At 41.0% G+C, this 20413-nt stretch overlaps 2 protein-coding genes across 2 annotated transcripts in view; one reads left to right on the top strand and one right to left on the bottom strand.

Moving 5' to 3' along the window:
• mafb (MAF bZIP transcription factor b) overlaps window positions 1-7043 on the top strand; it is a 38916-nt gene extending 31873 nt beyond the window's left edge. Inside the window, exon 3 of the mRNA XM_049723825.2 lies at window positions 6550-7043. The gene's annotated coding sequence lies outside the window, so the exon portion shown is untranslated. The remainder of the gene's footprint in view (window positions 1-6549) is intronic.
• The window catches only part of wwox (WW domain containing oxidoreductase), a 128237-nt gene continuing 114161 nt past the window's right edge, over window positions 6338-20413 (bottom strand). The window contains exon 9 of the mRNA XM_049723821.2: window positions 6338-8501. Coding sequence (XP_049579778.1) covers window positions 8304-8501 — 198 coding nt within the window. The 3' untranslated portion in view covers window positions 6338-8303. The remainder of the gene's footprint in view (window positions 8502-20413) is intronic.

Raw genomic sequence — 20413 nt, 5'->3', positions numbered from 1 at the left:
CTGCACCTCTTCCCTCCCTTTCACCCTCCCGTGTGTTTCTCAGAGCACCTTAGCACCTCGCTCACGGACTTGGGTCAATTTTCTCACTTTCTCATTGTTTCCCTCCTCCACTCCACAACCTTTCCGCTCCACCCCCACCTCCACCCTCTCTACCTCCCACTCTATGCTGTGATGAATCTGCGGACAGGGGCTAATAATTGTACTTCAGCCCAAGTGCTCATTTTTCTTAGCGTTTGAAAGGCATGACAGGCAGGAGCTCTTTTTCTCCACTCGCCCCCAACTCTCCCTGCAAGCACCTATCCCATCACTGCCTCCCGCCCCACCCCATCTCATCGTTTTCCCTTCTCGCTTTTCTCTCCAGTCATACACAATTGTCGGGGAAAATAACTCAGGGTTTACAAGGTCATGCTGTCTCGTGCCGAGGACACGCTGGGGGATATGAGGATTTCCTCGACGGAGCAGTGACTGCATTTCTACTGTAACCGTATTTAAAATACTTAATGGAGGCGGCCTGCAGTCCTAAGAGAGTATAAACTAACTATACATGTGAAAAGGGGGTTGGCAGTGTGACAAACAGCGATCTGTTTCAGTGTCATTTGCGCGCGAGGCGTAAATGCGCACAGCGCAGCAGGGTGACGCCGTCCCGCTGTGCTGTTTAACTCCAAAGCAGTGGTGGCTGTACAGAAGCAGCAAAGAGAAATAATAATGACAATCATTAGGCAGTAGTACTGGCTTTAATCAAACAAACAAATCCCCACATTATCAGTACAAAATAGTGTTGGCTCCTGAGTGAACGATTCGTTCAAAAGAACGATTTCTCTTTCAGTGAACGAGAGTGAGCGAATCACTTCCGAGAGTGATTCGTTCTTTTTTTCAGTTCATATGACGTCACCAGTAGGTGTCTGTAATGCGCAATGAAGCTGACGCCACCTCACCGTAAAACAAAACGAAGAAGGAAATGACGTACCTTCCCGTTCACCAACGAAAGTATTTGTGAGTAAACGAATCAGTGAGTGAGTGATTTCCATTTCCAGTTCATCGCGAGGGAACGAATCCTGACTTTCCTGTTCGCGAACGAGTCAATGGGTCAACCGCCTTCCTTCCCGTGCATCAACGGATCGGTCAGTGAACGTGTTGCGTCTCCCTCCTGGCGTGAACTACGTAAGCCAGAATGTAGATTTACGATTTGCCAAGGAAAGAACCACTCACTGAAACACCACTTCTTTTATGCACGCTTTCTCCAAGCTAACGGCTAACTTTATTGCTTGAAGGGATGCGCCGTGATGCAACAACCGGAGATTATGCTTCTCTTTGGTTAATCTTGATTTTATAACACTTATAGTAGTTTTTAAATAACGTGTACGCATATATCCGCCTAAATATTGTTATCCAATATATCTACTGCAATTTCACATTAGATTGCTGATTTGAAATTTACTTTTAATAATAATATTATTATCAAATAAACATTTATGTTAAAACTTGTCTGGTGTTTTATTCCTTGTTTATATATTCGCCAATTAAAACAAATGTCAGACATTTGTATTTTGACATAAATACTTGCATTTGTTTGCATATAAATCGAGGTTCCAATTTTTAAAGCGCATTTAAGTATATGCTCTCACCTGGGAATGAACTAAGGTCTTACCGATCAAGAAGCCCGTGTCACCAACCAGTCAGGTATTTCGGCCTAGTGGTCCTTGTCTGCACTGTTTTGTACTCGTGATGTGCATTCCAGTTCTCAAATGAACTGAATCGGTTCACTCAAAAGATTTGTTCAAAAGAATCGTTCACCGAATCGTTCGCTACACTTTCTTATTTATTTATTCATTCATTGTTTTTTACCTCGTGTAGTGAGTGTGCCTATTGAAGTGTCCATGAGGTGTACCTAATCACAGGCCACTTCATTAGGGAAAAAGCTTAAGTGAAAGTGAAAAGTGCCACACCCGCCCTTACCCCCACCTCCTGATTGGCTGTTTGATCTGTGACATCTTTCGGACACTCCATTAGGTACACCGCCATTTTCAGGTGTACCTAATCACAGGCCACTTCATTAGGGAAAAATCATGGTCAAAGCTTAACTGAAAATGAAAAGTGCCACACCCGCCCTCACCCCCACTTTCTGATTGGCTGTTTGATCTGTGATGTCACTCGGACACTCGATTAGGTACACCGCCATTTTCAAGTGTACCTAATAACAGGCCACTTTGTTAGGGAAATATCATGGTCAAAGGTCACAGATGTCAAGCTCTAGTCCTTGGGGCCGCATTCCAACATGTTTTCCAAGATTCCCTCGTTAAGTGCACCTGCGTGAAAAGTTTTAGCTCCTTCGGAACGTGAAATGAACAAAAATGTTCACGCAGTTGTGTTTAACGAGGGTAACTTGGAAAACATATTGGAACGCAGCCCCTCAAGGACTGGAGTTCGACACCCCTGGTTTAAGTGAAAAGTGCCACACCCGCCCTCACCCCCACTTTCTGATTGGATGTTTGATCTGTGACGTCACTCGGACACTCCATTAGGTACACCGCCATTTTCAAGTGTACCTAATAACAGGCCACTTTATTAGGGAACTATCATGATCAAAGCTTAAGTGAAAATGAAAAGTGCCACACCCGCCCTCACCCCCACTTTCTGATTGGCTGTTTGATCTGTGACGTCACTCGGACACTCCATTAGGTACACCGCCATTTTCAGGTGTTCCTAATAACAGGCCAATTCATTAGGGAAAAATCATAGTCAACGTTTAAATGAAAGTGAAAAGTGCCACACCCGCCCTCACCCCCACTTTCTGATTGGCTGTTTGATCAGTGACGTCATTAGGACACTCTATTAGGTACACCGCCATTTTCAGGTTCGTTCGTGAAGATTCACGACAGACAGCGTTGCTGCTATGCCAGCCGACACACGTTATGCCGACATTTATGATTTAATTTTGTATTTGTTGGATTGTAGTTGATGGTGTTATTATACCGAATGTGTTTGTGTTTGAATAAAAGGTTGAAAAAAAAAATCCGTTATGCCGACATTTGTTATTTTGGGGACACCAACGCATATAACGTAAAACACATTGTTATATAAAGAAGTTAACCAATTTTTTTAATTGGCTAATATAAAAACAAGGAATAATACACCAGACAAGTTTTAATATAAATGTTTATTTTAAAAAAAAATAATAAAACGTACATTTCAAACCAGCAATCTAATCTGAAATTGCAGTAGATATATTGGATAACAGTATTTAGGCGTATATATGCATACACGTTATTTAAAAATTACTATAAGTGTTATAAAATCAAGATTAACCAAAGAGAAGCATGATCTCCCGGTTGTTGTATAACGGCGCATCCCTTCATGCACCAAAGTTAGCCGTTAGCTTGGAGAGAACGTGCATAAAAGAAGAGGTGTTTCAGTGAGTGGTTCTTTCTTTCCTTGGCAAATCGTAAATCTACATTCTGGTTTACATAGTTCACCCTAGGAGGCAGACGCAACACGTTTACTGACTGATCCGGGAAAGTCAGGATTCATTCCCTCGGTGATCCGTTCACGCGATGAACTGGAAATGCAAATCACTCGCTCACTGACTCGTTCTCTCACAGATCCGTTCAGTTGGTGAACGGGAAGTAACGTCATTTTCTTCTTCATTTTGTTTTACGGCGAGGTGGCACCAGCTTCAATGCGCATTACCGACACCTACTGGTTAACGTCATATAAACTGAAAAAAGAACGACTCACTTTAGGAAGTGATTCGCTCACTCTCGTTCAGTGAAAAAAAAAGTTCTTTTGCACTCACGAGCCAACACTATTTTGTACTAACCCAACGCGCGCGGAACGCAATACTGAACGGATAAGAATGACTCGGAGTGAAAGCGGGGTGACCCCCGAACTCGCCACGTTTGGCGAGTGGCTCCGTCGCTGCGCTCGAACACCTCAGATTTAGGGTTCGACTCCCTACCCCTGCGAAATGTGCTAATCATGAATGTACTAACGCGTGTCAAACTTCTCCCCCTCCCCGCAACACTATCCGCATTGCGCGCTTTTCTTAACAGGAAATAAGGCAGTAATTTTTTAGAAGTTTACCAAGTTTTTTTTTTCTTTTTTGTTATTTACTTAAAACACCAGCTCGTATGCTTGATACATATTAGATGAGGTAAAAAAAGAATCCCGTAATTTACTTCATATGGTGTACCGGCACAAAAGTTTGCAGTGTTGAGGACATGTGGAGCCATAGAACGAAGTTATTTCGGAGCATTGATGGCCGAGCTGAGCTGTTGGGTACATCGTACACATAGTGTTGGCTCGTGAGTGAACGATACGTTCAAAGGAATGGATCTTTTCAGTGAACAAGAGTGAACGAATTCTACAGATTCAGATCACTTAAGAGAACTGGAATGCACATCACTATTACAAATAAGCAAATACAGTACATGTACTGTCTGTATTTGAGCCTGAACATTGGTACCAAGCATTTTGGCCATGGTGAACTAGAGGAAATAAAATCAGTTGAAAGAAAATATATATCAAACGCCCCAAATTAACAGTACACTGTAACCATTTCCAAATGTACAATATGTACATATATACATATACAATGTTCTTGATTTAATGTAAAAAAAAAAGAAAGAGTCGAGCCATCGAAATGACACATCAAGAAAATTTGCATCACTAACAGCCGACGAGAGCAACGAAACAGCGTGATGACTGACTGGACTCTACACCAGCTCTTAATGAAAATGTATCAGCAGTTTTAATCACAATGTGGCCCTCATCACAGAAGAGATGGAAAGAGAGAAGAGTGGGCGGCCGAGGGAGAAGGAGGAGGAGGAGAAGGAGGAGGAGGAGGAGGGAAGGCAGAGACTTTATTGCCGGCTGTAGTTAGATGGTAAATTTCCTCCTGGCAGATATTTATTGAGTTAGTCGAGTCTAGAGAGAGCTTTAACATTGATTGTGATCATTAAATATATCCGCCGCAAATGGCGAGATGGCGTTTCCCTCAGTCAATGGAGCCGACGGGGGCCAGAACAAAGGCATAATCAAATCAATCCTCTCATAATTATTCCTTGAGAGGTGAAATTAATCACGAGGAGAAATAAAAACAATAATGGAAAATGAAATGGTCGCTCGTAAACAATTACGGGCCAAATTGAAATGAACTCGGTGAAGGGAAGAAAGGAAATTAGGGGAATAGCCACTGTTGGTTTCTGCTTTGTGTCGCCTTGCATTGTGTGTGTGTGTGTGTGTGTGTGTGTGTGTGTGTGTGTGTGTGTGTGTGTGTGTGTGTATGTGTGTGTACGGGAAGTCATTCCCACTGTGTAGTAGTTGTTATTACAAATCATGTATTTTTTTTTCACCTACGTATCTATGCCGGCAACGTATAGTGACAAGCAGATCAATTAAATGAACTTCCACTAGAGGGTAGAAAGTAACATTAGCTTTGTGCTCAACTAAACATAACTGACAAAAATTTGGGGAGTCGTTTTGTAATGGATTAATAGCATTTCTATTCCTTTCAGAATAATATAAAGGTTGGGAAACACTGGACAGAGGTGGGGGGTCAAAGGAGCAAGGTCTCCTCTTTCCTCTTCCCTCTGAGAGGAAGTGTTGCATATTGACCAGCTATCAGGACGATTCCGATACGTGCTGATCGATGACACTCGCTGTGGAAGCCAGGCAGGCTCCTCCCACTTCACTCAGGGTGCTCACGCCCGTTTGTTTGATCTGCGGGGACCTGAAGGTCTTCTTCGATTCTGGAACGCCTCGTGGAACGATGCTATTGTGGAGAACAGAACATATGTGACACCTACACAATCTGATTGGGTTTAATACACTAAAATTCACTTTAAGTTGGATGTCAACATATAGCAAACATGCTCAAAGGGCTTTGCATAAAGTATAAGGTGGAACCAGTGGGGCAAAAGACTACGAGCGGTATTGTGTCATGTCAAAGTCAAAGTCAGCAACCGAAAGAGTTCAAGTGTTTGTATGAATTCTTTGCTCCCGTAGTGCTACTAATGCCACAGTTTGTGTGTTCCTGAGCTTGTTTAGCATGCGTGTTTCACTGGAAAAAGCTGTAATGGGATGTGAAAAACCCAGTGATAAGACACCTGCACTGTGGAGTGCACGGCTGATTACGACAGAGCAGGACACACTGGCGCTATCGCCTTCCTTCTGTGTGTATAAGCGCAGCATGTGTCCAAGCATGTGTTCTTTTTATTTTGGAATATGAACAATAATCATAAAAAAAGGAATGTGTGGGCATCTGTGGGATCAGCTGCTTCATCTGTTTGTTGTTTTTGCACAGCCCACCTGCATGCTCTCGTAAATAAAAAAGCAGTAATTATAGGAAATGACACTGTTTTATTGCTGCATAAGAAAGGGTGGCGGCCTGAGCTTGCTTGTTTGCTGCCTACACAAATATCACCCCCTATGGGCCGGCTGATTACACTCTCCTTTTAATGTGCTTCAAAGGCAAAACACACATTACTGGAAACGTTTTTTTTTCCTGATTTTATTTACAGCTCTAATTTGTCTCTCTTTTCCTCCCCACAGATATCCCTCCACTGGAACAATGATGTTTCAAGATGGACAAACAGCACCCGGACTGCCATAAAGCACAAGGTCTCAAAAAGCAACCCAACCAATGGCGGCGTTAACGTCAAGCCCCCCCAACCCCCCCACTCTCAACCCACTCTTAACCCCTGCCAGTGTGGAAAAAATACAGCAAGAAAAAAAAAATCTAAATAGGAAGAAAACACGCCAGACTGAATTCCATGACATTTCCCGCTGATCAAAATGACAATAAAAATTAATAAAAAATATTTCTTATTAAAAGAAAGGAAAAAAAACAACCTCCAAATTGTAATAAAGTCTTACCAGAGAGTAGTTTATAAATAGGTCGATTCATATAGAAAAGTGTAGAAAAAAAAATGATGAGGTGATGTCCATACCCCTTTAGCACACGTCCACAAATCAGGATGTTGTAAATATTGTATAGAAGATAGGGACATTATTAAAAAAAAAAAAAAAGACATAAAAAAAAAAAAGTGGAAGTATACTATATAGAATCATACCTCTGTGTGTGTTGGTATTGCCATGAGTTCCTCGTTGTTCCTTTAAACCCAACCCTAACACACACGTAGGAAACAGAGAAGAGACAAAAACAAAACAAAAAAATGGAACTCCTTGACAAAAAAAATAATATTAGGGCCACAATGAAAAAGGAAATTCAGATGAATTGCCTTTCCTTTTCTTCACAGTATAAGCGATTTTTTTTTAGAATAAAGTTGTTGGTCTTTCAAAAACAATTATATTTATTTATATATCTTTTTTGCCATGTGAAATATTGTAACTTGTGCTTAAGTGAAAGGTACTGCGACATTCCTCTTTTAATGCACCCTTTCCTGTCCCACTTTTTGCTTGTAATATTGCTACTTTTGTATTATAATTATATTTTTCCTTTGATACTTTGACTGTACTTTATTATTGTAAACTATGACTGTCTCCATTTTTTTCTGGTATTGCCTTGTTTATTATAACTTCAATCTCATACAATTATGGACAACTACAGTCCACCCCCCCCAAAAAAAAATTCTCCAACTTTTTATATTGCAATATTCAAACTTATACTAATCAGAGTTTTTTTTTGCAAAACTATCACTTTAATCTAAAAAATACATTTAAACTGGTAATATTGCACTTTACAGTTGTAAAAGTATGACCTTGTTCTTGTAAAATGACTTTTCGTCTTTAAATTTGACTAGTTATTGTACTTTATCCCAATTAACTGTTATTTTATTTTGAAAAACTATAAACCTACCTTGTTTTTTTTTCTTGCAGCAATATAACTACTTTCATAAAATCACGTACTTCGTAAACATTCTGATTCTTTTTTTTCTTGTAAATAAAGTAAAAGGCAAGATTTTTTTGGCCACCATATCCTCTTTTCATTTTTCCTTTTCAGTGTGGCCCTAATATTACTACGACTACTACAACTATGTGTCACACTATTTCTGGAACCAAACAGACAAACTACAGAGAGAATTTCTATTAATGTACATTTACTTTCACAGAAGATTGTTTTTAACAGGGAGAAAAATCAAGAAAAAAAAGGACCAGAACCCAAGTGTAAATTGTTCCCATTCCCATCAAGTAGTGTATGTGACTTCATCCCCATGCTTTCTCACCCCATTGTGAAGTGCCGTGCCCAAACACACAGTCTGCCTTTGGCAGCTCTATCAAACAACACAGTCAATGAGGCTTCCCCACAATTTATTTTCTCAACACCGAGCGTAACTCTCTGAACCTCAGAGGGTCCGGACCTGGGCAATGGTCTCGCCCTGCGCCACCAGGCGCTCGCTCAGCTCCCACAGGCTTGCAGCGGCATCCGGGTCCTGGGCTTGGGTGGAGGGCTCGCAGCGGAAGCAGTTGTTGAAGTACATTCCTCCCAGGCCCTCCAGCTCGGGAGCCACGCCGCAGTACACGCTGGTGGCGGCGCCTTGTTGCTGCGGAAAGACAAACCAAACACACACATGAACTCAGCAAAGTACACTCGCAAAGTGGACATGCTGTCTCTCCTGTACATATATTTATATACATATATTTATTTATCTATGTCCCTACCGGGTGTCTATGGGACCATGTGAACAATGGATGAAGCTTTTGATGTGTACAGTGAACCCCAGCATACAGGCAACATATTCGCTGTTTTTGTGATCATACCATACCATAATATTGCTTTGGTGCCATCTGGTGGAATCTTGGCGCTTCATTTATTCAGGCCATAGCTTTGTCTAATGGATAATAGTGCTTTGCTACCATCTTGTGGCATTCATAGGAAATCATAACCATTTTTATGCATGTAGGGTTCACTGTATGTGAAAGGTCAAGGTTATAAGTATGTATAGTTCTCACGATGAGTGGTCTCACAGTTTTGAGGTTCTGGGTTCGAATCTCAGAGCACCTACGATCTCCTCTCGAGTTTTTTCCGGGTACTCTGGCTTTCTCATACGTTCTAAACAAACATGCAAGTTGGGTTCATTGAAGACTTGTGTGGTGTGAATGTGAGTGAATGATTGTCTGTCCAAACCGGAACCTGTGATTGGCCAGCATATAGTGCCCACTACTTTTGCCCAATGTCAGATGACATAGACTCTAACCTCCACTTTAATGTGGACAAGCTCCACCAAGGGAAGTAACTATAGTGTGAATAGGTGGGGGGCCCGAGATCAACCCTTGTGGGACGCCACGTTCTCATAGAGCTTAAAACAAATTACTTGCTTCTCAGTCCCGCTTAATTATCAGGATAAGATGGTGTACCCCACTTTCCTTGCCCCCAAATCAACAAAAATAGATTCCAGTTAGATTCTTAATGAGGATAAACACTATAGAAAATGGATGCATAAATAAAATTAATACCGCTGTAAGGATGTCATTGGGAAATGATGCAAGTTGAAACGAACCACTTTCACTCACACGCACACAGGGACACAAACGCACAGCTATGACTCTTTCGCATTAAGTCTTCTAAGTCAAGTTTGCGGTCATCAAAACACAATGCGTGGATGCCAAGTAGTCTCACACACTCCAGCTGGTCAGTCAGTCATTAAATAGTAGGAATATTCATGCCAGATCTGAGACATTTTGAAAACCAAAACGTCACAGGGAATTACACACATTAGCTGGGACACTCAAAGGCTTTCATGAAAATGAATAAATAAAATAAAATAAATAAGACGCTGCTGTAACAGCTTTCTGCAGCACCACGAACGTAGAGGCTGGATACGTGAAAACCGCTTTATCTGAAAGCAGTAAAAGTCGACTGAGAGAAATTATTGGTGACAAGCGCAACACACACGCACGCACTGACACCCACGCACTCCCTTGGAAAGCCGCTTGAACATTTTTTTCTTATTCTTGATATTCAGCTTAAGGTTTCATTAGTCAGACAATTCAGAGCAGTGCATTTACTCGTAACAGTTTTTCCACTATTACTAGCAGGGTGAGTTCATGTTAACTCGTGTTATAGTTGACATCTGTGTGCCCCTAGTAGTACTAGTAAAGCGGCAGATTTTAGCTACTTGAATGGAATACAAAGAGTGTACTACTTCATGGACCTTTAGGTGACATCTATTACACGTTCAAACAACTTTCCATAGAAGTTGTAGGACACACGTACCACTAGTCATGGAAAAAAAAGTCATTCCACTAGTGTGCTTAATTGTTATTGTTACTGACGAAAGAGCACGTACATCAAGGTAATTGATTATGTTTAACCATTAGTCAAATTGCAATTTCTAGTAGAAACAACATTTCTACATATGTTTCATGGACCTTACGCTGGTGTAGATATCAAGAATATGCAATAAATGCTCGGATGGCTTTCTATGCACACACACACACACACACACGCACACACACGCACACACGCACACACACACAGACGTACACGCACATGCATGCACACACACGCACACGCACGCCAACTGTTTGAACACACAGCTGTGCTTCCACACACTAAATGTAAATGAAGTGAAAAAAAAGATTCCAAGATTTGTCATCAATGAAGCTGCAAGCTAGCACTGGAAGTTAACTTGGGGCCGGTGTTTGAAGGGCGGTGTGATGAGAAAATCACGACATCTCGCTGTAACCTGCCAGCCGGCCGATAACTGCGCCCGGCCTGGCGTCTCATGTATCAAAGACGGGACAAATGCCAAGCAGTGTCTCTCTGAGCTGGAAGGTTCATACGGATGCCGCTCGCCTAAGCGATTTCAAACCAAGCAGTCGCTCACTCGTGCATGCCGTCTTGAAAACGGCTGGCTTTGAGTCCAGCTACTAAACACTGGCCACACAAGAAGATGGAATGAGGCAAACTTGCTGATGCCATTTTGTCAGCTTTGAATCCAGGGTTGGCCAAAGTATTCTTTAATCCGACATATCAAGAGTCGTGTAATAGTTTTCAATTAATTTAGCTGTCTCTCCTAATAAGCAATTGCTTAACATTAATTTATTTTTGCTTTTTTTTTTTTTAAAGTCATTTACCGCTGAAAAATCCACCTATTTTTTAAAGTAAAAATATTTATTTTGTGCCAACTGGTGGCATCTTGGTGTTAATCTTGTGTTGAATTGTGGGAGGAGTTTCATGTCATCTAGCTGTGTTGAACTGAAAAACTCTGCATATATTCTTAAAATGCACATAATCTAAAACATGACAAAATTCTGTATGTCAGGGTAAACAAATGGAAGGAAAAAAATTACCAATCCAAATTCTGAATACAACAGATGAGGACTCAAAATTGAGCCCTGGGGGATGCCACAATCCTGCAACAGTTAATGCTAGTCTTACTGAACATGAAAGCTTGAATGAAATTTATACAATTTAAGCCATGTGACATCTGTAAAATGTGTACCTAATGATTCAGAACAACAGAAGATAGATAAGACTCTGACGGTCCCTTTTAGTTTTGGACATATTTGGAATTTTCTGATCAGCTCTTTGCTTGAGAACAAATTGTGTAACATGTACTAACACATTGAACAGTGCAACATGTGCATTAAAAGTTTAGAGAAGGTAAAATAAAGTTCACCCGAAAAGGTTATGGTGTATTTTAGATTCCTCCTAAAATTTCACACAGATGCTTGTCCACCCAACACTAGCAGAAAGCAGCTTACAGACAAATAGATCCAGCACATCGTCACATGCGTGAATGAATCATGAGGACAATCTTGTGTGTGTATATATGGATGACTAAGTTGTGTACTTCTCAACCGCTGTCTCCAAGACAACATGCCGGATCCCATTTCAAGTGTTTTCCAGAGGTGTGTGGTCCAAACCGGGATGTGGGAGTTCATGTGCTGTGAAGCCGATAGGGTGTCACGGGTCCATTCATTTCTTTCTTAATGTGATAGTAATGATAATGTGAAGTACACTTGCAAGTGCTATTTGTGGCTCCGTTAATCAAGGGGATTTACTTCATTATCCAAGATGAATTCCTGTGCAATTGGTAATTAGTTGTTAAACAGTTGTTTTGTTTTATGAGAAATAAACCAATTTGTATTTCAATTATTAGTATTTTATATTGATGTATTTACAGTCGAGGTAAAAATTAGGAAAATTACCTTAAGGGGTCAGACTTTACCATAGAGTAATTTGAGTTTTGCAGAAAATTTAACTATGTGCACTTGGCCAATTAATCATAATTAAAAAAGCCATAAATTGGACTTTACAACAATATAACAAATAACTGACAGTCCGATGAAAAATCCTAGTAAAAATCCAGCACCAAGTCTCTGGAAACACTCTGAGATGTGATCCAAGTCGCCCCAAACACTTGAAGACATCCTCCGAGTGATACAGACGTTCCTTGTACAGTGTATCAGTGTGCAAAACTCTTTAAAAAGCGTATTCAAAAGCAAGTACGTGCGTGTGCGTGCGTGTGTGTGGAGGGCGGGGGGGTGTAACGTTCTTTTTTTGCCGTGTTCTCTTGTGTCATCTTCTTGCATGTGACCCCCCCACATGTCTCTCTGCCTTCCATCTGTAGCTATGACATTGACCTTGATGTAAATAAAGCCAGTACTGTAGAGCAGTCTGTTTTTGTACATAGAAGGTGACTTGTATATAATAAAAAATAATTATAATAATAATGATGATTATACCCGCTATGCATGCTGAATACCTAGCAATTCTTTCAGGTACTTTTATAAATTCCCTAAATCCTCATATGGCATGTCCATGAAAAAAAAAAGTGAAAAATATGAAAATGAAAAAAAAACAACAACATAGGACTAAAAAATAGATATTGTCAGGCAATATTCTCTATTCTAGGACCATGTGTGTGTACAAGTCTTCCTGTTTTCTTCCCCCTGTGGGTGCTTGTGTGTTCCTGCTCACCATCTGGCTGGCTTTTGGCAGCGCTACCGACGCAAAGCGAGGTTTGAGGCAGAGCACACGGGCCGGTGACACCCCACAAGTCGGCCAGGGCCGTCACAAAGCCATCGCCGATAATTGGAGTGCACTTTCGCTGGTAGCCGTTTGGAACATTTAGGTGCAGACATTTTTAAAAAAAAGTAAAAGAGGAGGTGTGCTCTGCCCAACCACGTGGACAATGTTGCTCTCATTCATTCAAGTGGGACTCTATATGGATCGTGCTTCTATATTTAAGAAATGGTTCTGTTTTCTACTGAATTGTTTTTCTTTCTTCTCCCCTCGAGATGTGGTGTTTAAACATAGATGGAGGTGTCTGATTTTTAACCTGTGCTAAAGATATTTTACATTTAATAAATAAAAATGAAATCATGACGTGTGTGCATGTTTTTTTTGTATGTATAGTTAGGACTAAATCAGGGCTCGGAAAATGTTTTTGGTGACAGATGGGTCAGATTATCTGTAGATGAGGTTGAAAAATATAATATATAAAAAATAGTTTATTTTATTGTATCATAATAATTCATTTACATTTACATTCTTAATTATTTAGAATTCAAATAATTACTGAATAAAGTTAAGTTAAAAAAATGAATAAAGTTAAAATTTCAGATGTTTTTGAATGTTACATTTTTTCAAATTACACATGATAAAAAATGGTTTTCCATTATTTACAGTGACAGTTCAAATGCACCCATACCAAAATTAATTTACTACATCTTCCACTAAATAAAATTAAAACTTTTAAAAACACACTTTTTAAACACATGGTGAGATTCAACTACGAAAAAAAAACTTGTGTGAGGCATGGCCTGGTGGGGTTGCATAACACATCTGGGCGTGAGCAGTGGCCCACAGCAGGATGTACATTGTGTTATATTTGACTGTTTTCTCAATGATCAATAATCAGCTAAAAATTGCATTGATAACTGTGGCTTTTTCCTTTCACACATTCGAGGGCATTATAGTAAGTATATTGCAAAAAACAACAAAAAAGCTTTATGAAGCCCCAATATAGTAGCCGGCACAAATGTGTATGTGAAAAATAGTTTCAAAAGGTGACCAGTATTGTGGAACGGATTGTGATGGAGCAAAGGCGCCTTTGGAATGAATGCTTGTGTTTGCGTGCTGTGTGTGTGTGTGTGTGTGTGTGTGTGTGTGTGTGTGTGTGTGTGTGTGTGTGTGTGTGTGTGCGTGCGTGCGTGCCTGCCGTGTGTGTACCTCAGCCGTGGTAACCTTTGCAAGCTGACAGCTCAACTGAGCGTGCTCAGTCCAGTTGTAGCGGGACCTTTGGCTAACGTGCCCCCCCTCAAATAAACAAGCTGTCCCTCTATTCAGAATGCCCAGCGGAGCAGGAGGTGAGCAGATTAGCACGTTTCTCACACAAAAAACACACCCCAACTCACGGAACACTGACCTGTGTCCAGCAGTAAGAAGTGAGTAGAAATTGGTTACTGTACTTTTTTATAGGTACCTGTAGTTCACTTGAATTTATTTATATGGCTGCTGCTAAAAAGCATACCAAGAAAAGCCACCTTAGAGGCACTTTAAATGGTGAGAGTTGTATTTAACAAGAGTTTCATTCATATGTCTCGTTTAATCTGAACAAATCTACTTCTCAACTTTGTAACAAACTAGTACCTGGAAATAATTACGCACCATTAAGTAGTTAAATAACTGTAGTGTGGCATTTGAAAAGGGGTGTGTAGACTTTTTAAATCGACTCCTACTCCTAAACATGATTTCTTTGTGGTCCCAATTTGTCAAAACAGCTATGGAATACAATAACAGACAGTAAAAACAATTTAACTTTTGTACTTAAGAAAAAAAAAAAAATTACCTTCTCTGAAATTTACTTTTGTACAGGGGTCGCATTGGTACTTCTACTTACCACCCTTGACAGAGGTGGTCCCGAGGAAAGCGTGGTGTAGCGTCTTTGCTAAATGCGCGGCGCAAATAAAAGGTCAACTTTTAATAGAAAGAGAACAAATCACCGACTGCACTGAAGCAACAAACGTGCCTGTCCAACCTTTACAGGAGCATGTAATCGGACTGATCCCCGCAAATTGACCATCACGGCTCTCCTTTGTGATTAAGCCTCTCCTGGTCATCGGTGGGTGCTAAACTCTAATTCATAGCCTCCATTAGCCCGCTGGATGTGGCTAATACTCACCTAGAGGCAACGTGTTCCCCCGGGGGGCATTAGGAACAGGATGGAGACTGTAGCCCTTCCTCCCCGTGCGACTTTTTGTTCTTTCCATTCCTTCATCATGCCCGCTCAATCTTAGACTCTTTCCCCTCTCAAAGTCATTTCAACAATAGAATTTATAAACTATTCTACAGTGTTAGCGGTAGTTTAACTCTGCCTTCGATTTCAGACTTGCCCTCAAAGGCACTTCCAGCATTGGACAGATAGAGATGAAAGGAACAAACAACTTTGGAGCGACCGATGTCGACCAACAGACCGACCGTGTTAGAACAAAATACATAACAATGGATACATTGATTGAGCGAGCAACGATGGACCAACTCACCAACCTAATGACTAATCAACAGGGAAAAATCGACCTACAGACCAACTTAGACCCGACAACTTATGTACCGATCCACCGAGACCATGCGACCAACGGATGGATGGATACTAAACAACTGGGACCCACCGGGACCAACGAGAACCAAAAGACAGACCAATTGATCAACTGACAGATCGACAGTACCGACCAAAACTAAACGACTGGGACTGAACTACCAAAACAACAACAAGATAGACCGATCGACAAATCCCCTTTTCTTCACCAAATAACACCAACAAAGTGGCATCATCCGCTTACATTAAATGACTGCTTGAGGGAACGACAAAAGGTGAAGGTGAGGGAAGCACAAACGTAACAGGGGCTGGAAAGGGACCAGGGGAGGAACCAAGGAGGCGAGGATATGACTCGGCCGTAGGACGCGAGGCATCCAAGGGGAAAATGACAGCCAGTCGGAAGGACTTGCGCAGCGACTGTGAAACAATCTCATTTTTATCCAGCGACGATGGGACTTCCGAAGTGATCCGCACAACCTAATTATTTTGCCCTAATAAAAGCAACATATGCTAAGACAATAAAAGGCCTTATTGGACAGCTATTCATTAAAGGGGAGCAGTAAAAGGTGCAGGGACTTGGGCACGGGGATTACCTTTTTAAAAAGGCTTTTCTCCTTCGTCTTCAGCGGGCACAGCCGTACATGAGCGTGGCCTGTCATAAAACACGTGAATTATACATGAAAGCGCCTGTCTGCTTTATTGGCTGTGATGCGCTCACCTGACTGACTCACTACTCGGGTACTTTGGCTGGAGCAAAGTTTCCAGTATCGAAATGCTTACACGTGGGCAGTGCACCACTAGATGGCGCTCTTTGTTGATCATCTTTCTAGTTTGAGTTTTACAGTGTTCCTCGTTCATTTTTGAGCGATCGTTTTTATTGGGTTTTTGTAGTGTACAAACAAGACAGAAATTGGAGTAGCGCGTCTTCGGAGTAGTACGATTTGTGTCCACCATGAGATGGAGTGGAAGAAATAATATTTTGGTGAATATCAGTTCAGGCACATTTCAATTATTCCGATTTAGGTGTTTTGCGTGAAAATTTACTGCAAAAAAACTGAAAAGTCATTGGACATCAATATTGCTTTTGTTTATTTTAAATGGTTCACCATTTTAGTAACATGGCAGAAAACAGTGTAAGAAGTGTGACGTTTTTTTTGGTGTGATGTGTAGATTTTAGGGAACAGGGATGTTGTTTTTTTAATTATCATTAAAATTGAAGATTTAAACTGGCGCCAATCAACAAAGTCAAAATGTCTTGATAAGAATAATATTCAAAAGGTTATTGCAATAACATAATAACTGAAAGCCGGTTTAACTCATATTTAGTCTAATGCAAGATCCATAGTGGCTGCCGTTTATCGTAGATAATCCTAGTTGGCCTCCCTCCACCTTCTCCTCCTTCACTCACCAAGTGGAGGTCAGCAGAGGGATGTTCTGTTTTAAATAAGGAGGCAGCACTGGCCCATTAAACTCTGATAGTAATGATATTAATTTGGCAGGAACGTGTCATTTTCACAGGAGAGCAACTAGCTGAAGAACTGTCATTACGTGCGTTTGTGTGAGTCTGTAAGCACACACGCGCGGACGCACACACACACGCACGCACGCACACACAGTGCATGTCACAGCAAAGCAGCTAGCAGTAACATTATGAGAGAGCGTGAGAGATGTACTAATGGGACAGATTAGTGTGCCCTTGGTCACCACGGCCACAGCGGAGTGACTGGAGCAGTGACTTATAGCCAACATGGAACCTTTACACAAGGGGTGGGAAAAGAATGGTCCGAGGGCAAAATCTGGCCTGGTGAACTCTGCTCGGAAAAGGACCGACGGTAAATGAGTTCATCAATGTTTCAGAGAAAGGAAAGTGTTTTTTTTTTTCTTCTCTTCAATGCGATACAAGTGTGTTCTTGTTCTACTTGAAATAATTGCTGAATAGTTCAAACTGTGCATCAGGCTACAGTGACTTTAATATTTTTTGTAAATCCCATAAAGTAGATTTGTTCAGTATTATTCAGTTGCGCTGAACTTTTAAGTGATCCTTCTTTAGATACAGTGTCAATTTTACATAATGTTAGAGTGCCTTAAAACAAAACACTTTTTGATGCTTGATGATTTTTGATGAACACTTTGACTTACTACTCGACTGCATTTTAAGGATAAATCATTTATTTATTATTGTCAGATGGTCTATTAATAAAATGTAATTTGTTTCTTTGTCATTTGAGCTTGGCAATCACTATGACGATATTCTCGGCCTATGTCAAAATTGATTAGCAATGTACAATAGTGTATGTGTGCAAATCAACAGTACTTTCCCGCCGGAGTGTGTAAACTGCAGCTTTTGCTATTGCGACGTGTTTATGCCAATGTTTTTTTTTGTATGAGTGGGATCCATAGGGGCTGACACCAAAGGTGACTCCCTCTCCTGTTCCTGCCCCCCTGTGGTCGGTAACCTTGGAGACCGACGTTATTAAAATGAATTTGAGGAGGGAGGCCATCCTGACAGCGGCATAATTACATGGCGGCGCATCACTGTTAATTTATGCAGGAGCGCATTCTTCCGGTCAGGAGTGGCGAGACGGGGTCACACGGTTACGCTTTGGAATAGACACGCACACACGTACACACAAAGTCAATCTATAGCTGCACAACTGTTTTCGTTGTGTGTTTCAAAATTTGTGCTTTATAGTGGAACATTGTAAGTTTTTCCGTCCGGGTCACGGGCGAGCTGGAGTTTATCCCAACTTTTGGGTGATAGGTGTGTACATCACAGATGGACAAATGGAAATGAGAAAAGCAGTTATAAATTGTCAAACAACTGTTCACAGGTACAGCATATAGTCTCTCTGCTCTGAAGGAACAACAACTATTACTGAAGATTAGCTGGGGCCCTTCCTTGCCTTTCCACCTCACGGTTAATGTAGGTCATAATAGAGGACTGAGTTTTTTTTTTTTCTTAATCCCAATAAAATGTAAGGGGAAATAAAAAAACGAGGTGAATGGACACAGGAGTACAAATGACACCAGAAGAGTGTTCATGTTTGGGGGGGGGGGGGGGGTTAGGGAGAGGGTGAGATGGTGTCTCTCTTGGGCAGATGGTGATCGGTATTCTCATTTGTCCTGCTTCCGTAATGTGCGTGTGCTAAACATTCACCTCCAGGGCAAGAGCTGCTGCAACGCAGCATGCTTGCTATTAGCATACATTGCTGAGATGTGTGCACTGGAAAGTGAAGAACTAACTTACTTATATTTACAACTTAAATTGTAGTATTTGTCCCATGAAATTGTAAAAACTTATTTCCAATAGTTTATTCACTGATGTTCTGTATGTGGATATAAGATTTCATTCTTGGTGTGTTGTTGTCAATCTAATCCGCCTGGAGTAACCATATTCATCCTGACACTGGCCCTCGATAATGTCAGCATTTTATCATTCACTCAGAGCAAAATGTATCATAGCCAGTCACAAACAGCATGTCTGTAGTGATCTGCAGACATAAGGTAAGGTTGATCTTTGTATATCATATTTTCATAGCAGTCATTAAGCGGGAGCTCTGGGGTGATAGATTTGTAAAGAAAACCAAAAAAACCCATTTACTTTCAGTATATTACACAGAGCGCAAGATTCCATTATAAAATAAATATTAATATAAAATCAGATTAATAAATACAAAAGTGTATAATCTGTAATTGCATACAGTGTGACAATTTTATTTGCAGGTATAGGGTAAAATAGGAACTTCACTGGATGTATTGTTTGCACAAAGGCTGCACTCACTATTCGCGTGCGTGCTTAGCTGCATGTGCTGGGGTGACTTTGAGTGCCAATGCAATAGTTAGAGCAGCACGCTTTGTTAGCTGCAGGTAATTTATGGTTCAAGTGGCCTGATAGTCTGATACGATCGATTGCACCAGCGACTTCCCCCCCTCCCGTACCCCACAAAAATAGGACACCAGGGAATGTTTCACCTGACGAGGTAAGGAACCATACATAGCAACCTTAGCGTACTTGATTTCACAATTCCAAACAATGAGTGTAACATGAAATCTACCAATGTGGATGAGAGGCGGCGGCACTGCGGCGCATTTACGTTTAAGCCGTCATCTCCCTTGCTCTCTCTCTCTTGAGAATTCCCTACGACGGTCCATCCATCTAAAGGAACATTTAGTTAATTGAATGATTAATAAATTCAGCTCGGTCACACTATTTCACCGCGCCGCTGGCTTTGGATGGAAATGTCTGTCAAACGCTAGACATCGTATATCAACATGTTGGGAGCGTGGGCCTTAAAAGCAACGGTAAGAAGTAATAGAGGCTTGTTTGCCCAGACAGTGGATGACCAACTTGACGAAAGTTCACTCTTATTAAATCAATGACTGCCCGTCGTTTTTCAAAGACTAGCAGTTTTGCAGCATATTGACTGATCTGTCAAGAGCCACTGAATATTGATTTGTAAAAACCGAAGCTACCAAAAAGTTTATTGGCATTACCCGTTGAAGCTTACTAAATATAAAACCAACGAGAATTAAATCCTCCAAATGGCAAAGAGAAAACAACCACAAAACCTGCCTAAGGAATCTCTTCTCATAGTTTCTCATGCAACACATGCACACAGACAACATAACGGTACCTCCATACATGTATTCTTTCTCTTCTGCGAGGAACAAGAATGACCAACTATACTGCAGCTTGCTGAGGAGTGACTGTCTTCGTATAATACTGCCCCCAGGTGGCCATGCTCGTTGAAGCAGCACAGTGTCCATTGAATTAAAGCAATAAATGAGGCATAACCTGCTTAATTAGGCAGGAATGACAAGCACAGTAGAAGACAGTATTGTTTTTTTAGGGGGCTAACAAGTCCTTCAAATGACAATGCCGAAACATCCGCGCTTGGGAGACAGCC

The sequence above is a fragment of the Syngnathus scovelli genome, chromosome 6 (assembly GCF_024217435.2).
Source record: "Syngnathus scovelli strain Florida chromosome 6, RoL_Ssco_1.2, whole genome shotgun sequence".
Taxonomy (NCBI): Eukaryota; Metazoa; Chordata; class Actinopteri; order Syngnathiformes; family Syngnathidae; genus Syngnathus; species Syngnathus scovelli.
The sequence above is the reverse complement of the archived record's forward strand: the minus strand, read 5'-3'. Positions and strand labels throughout refer to the sequence as shown.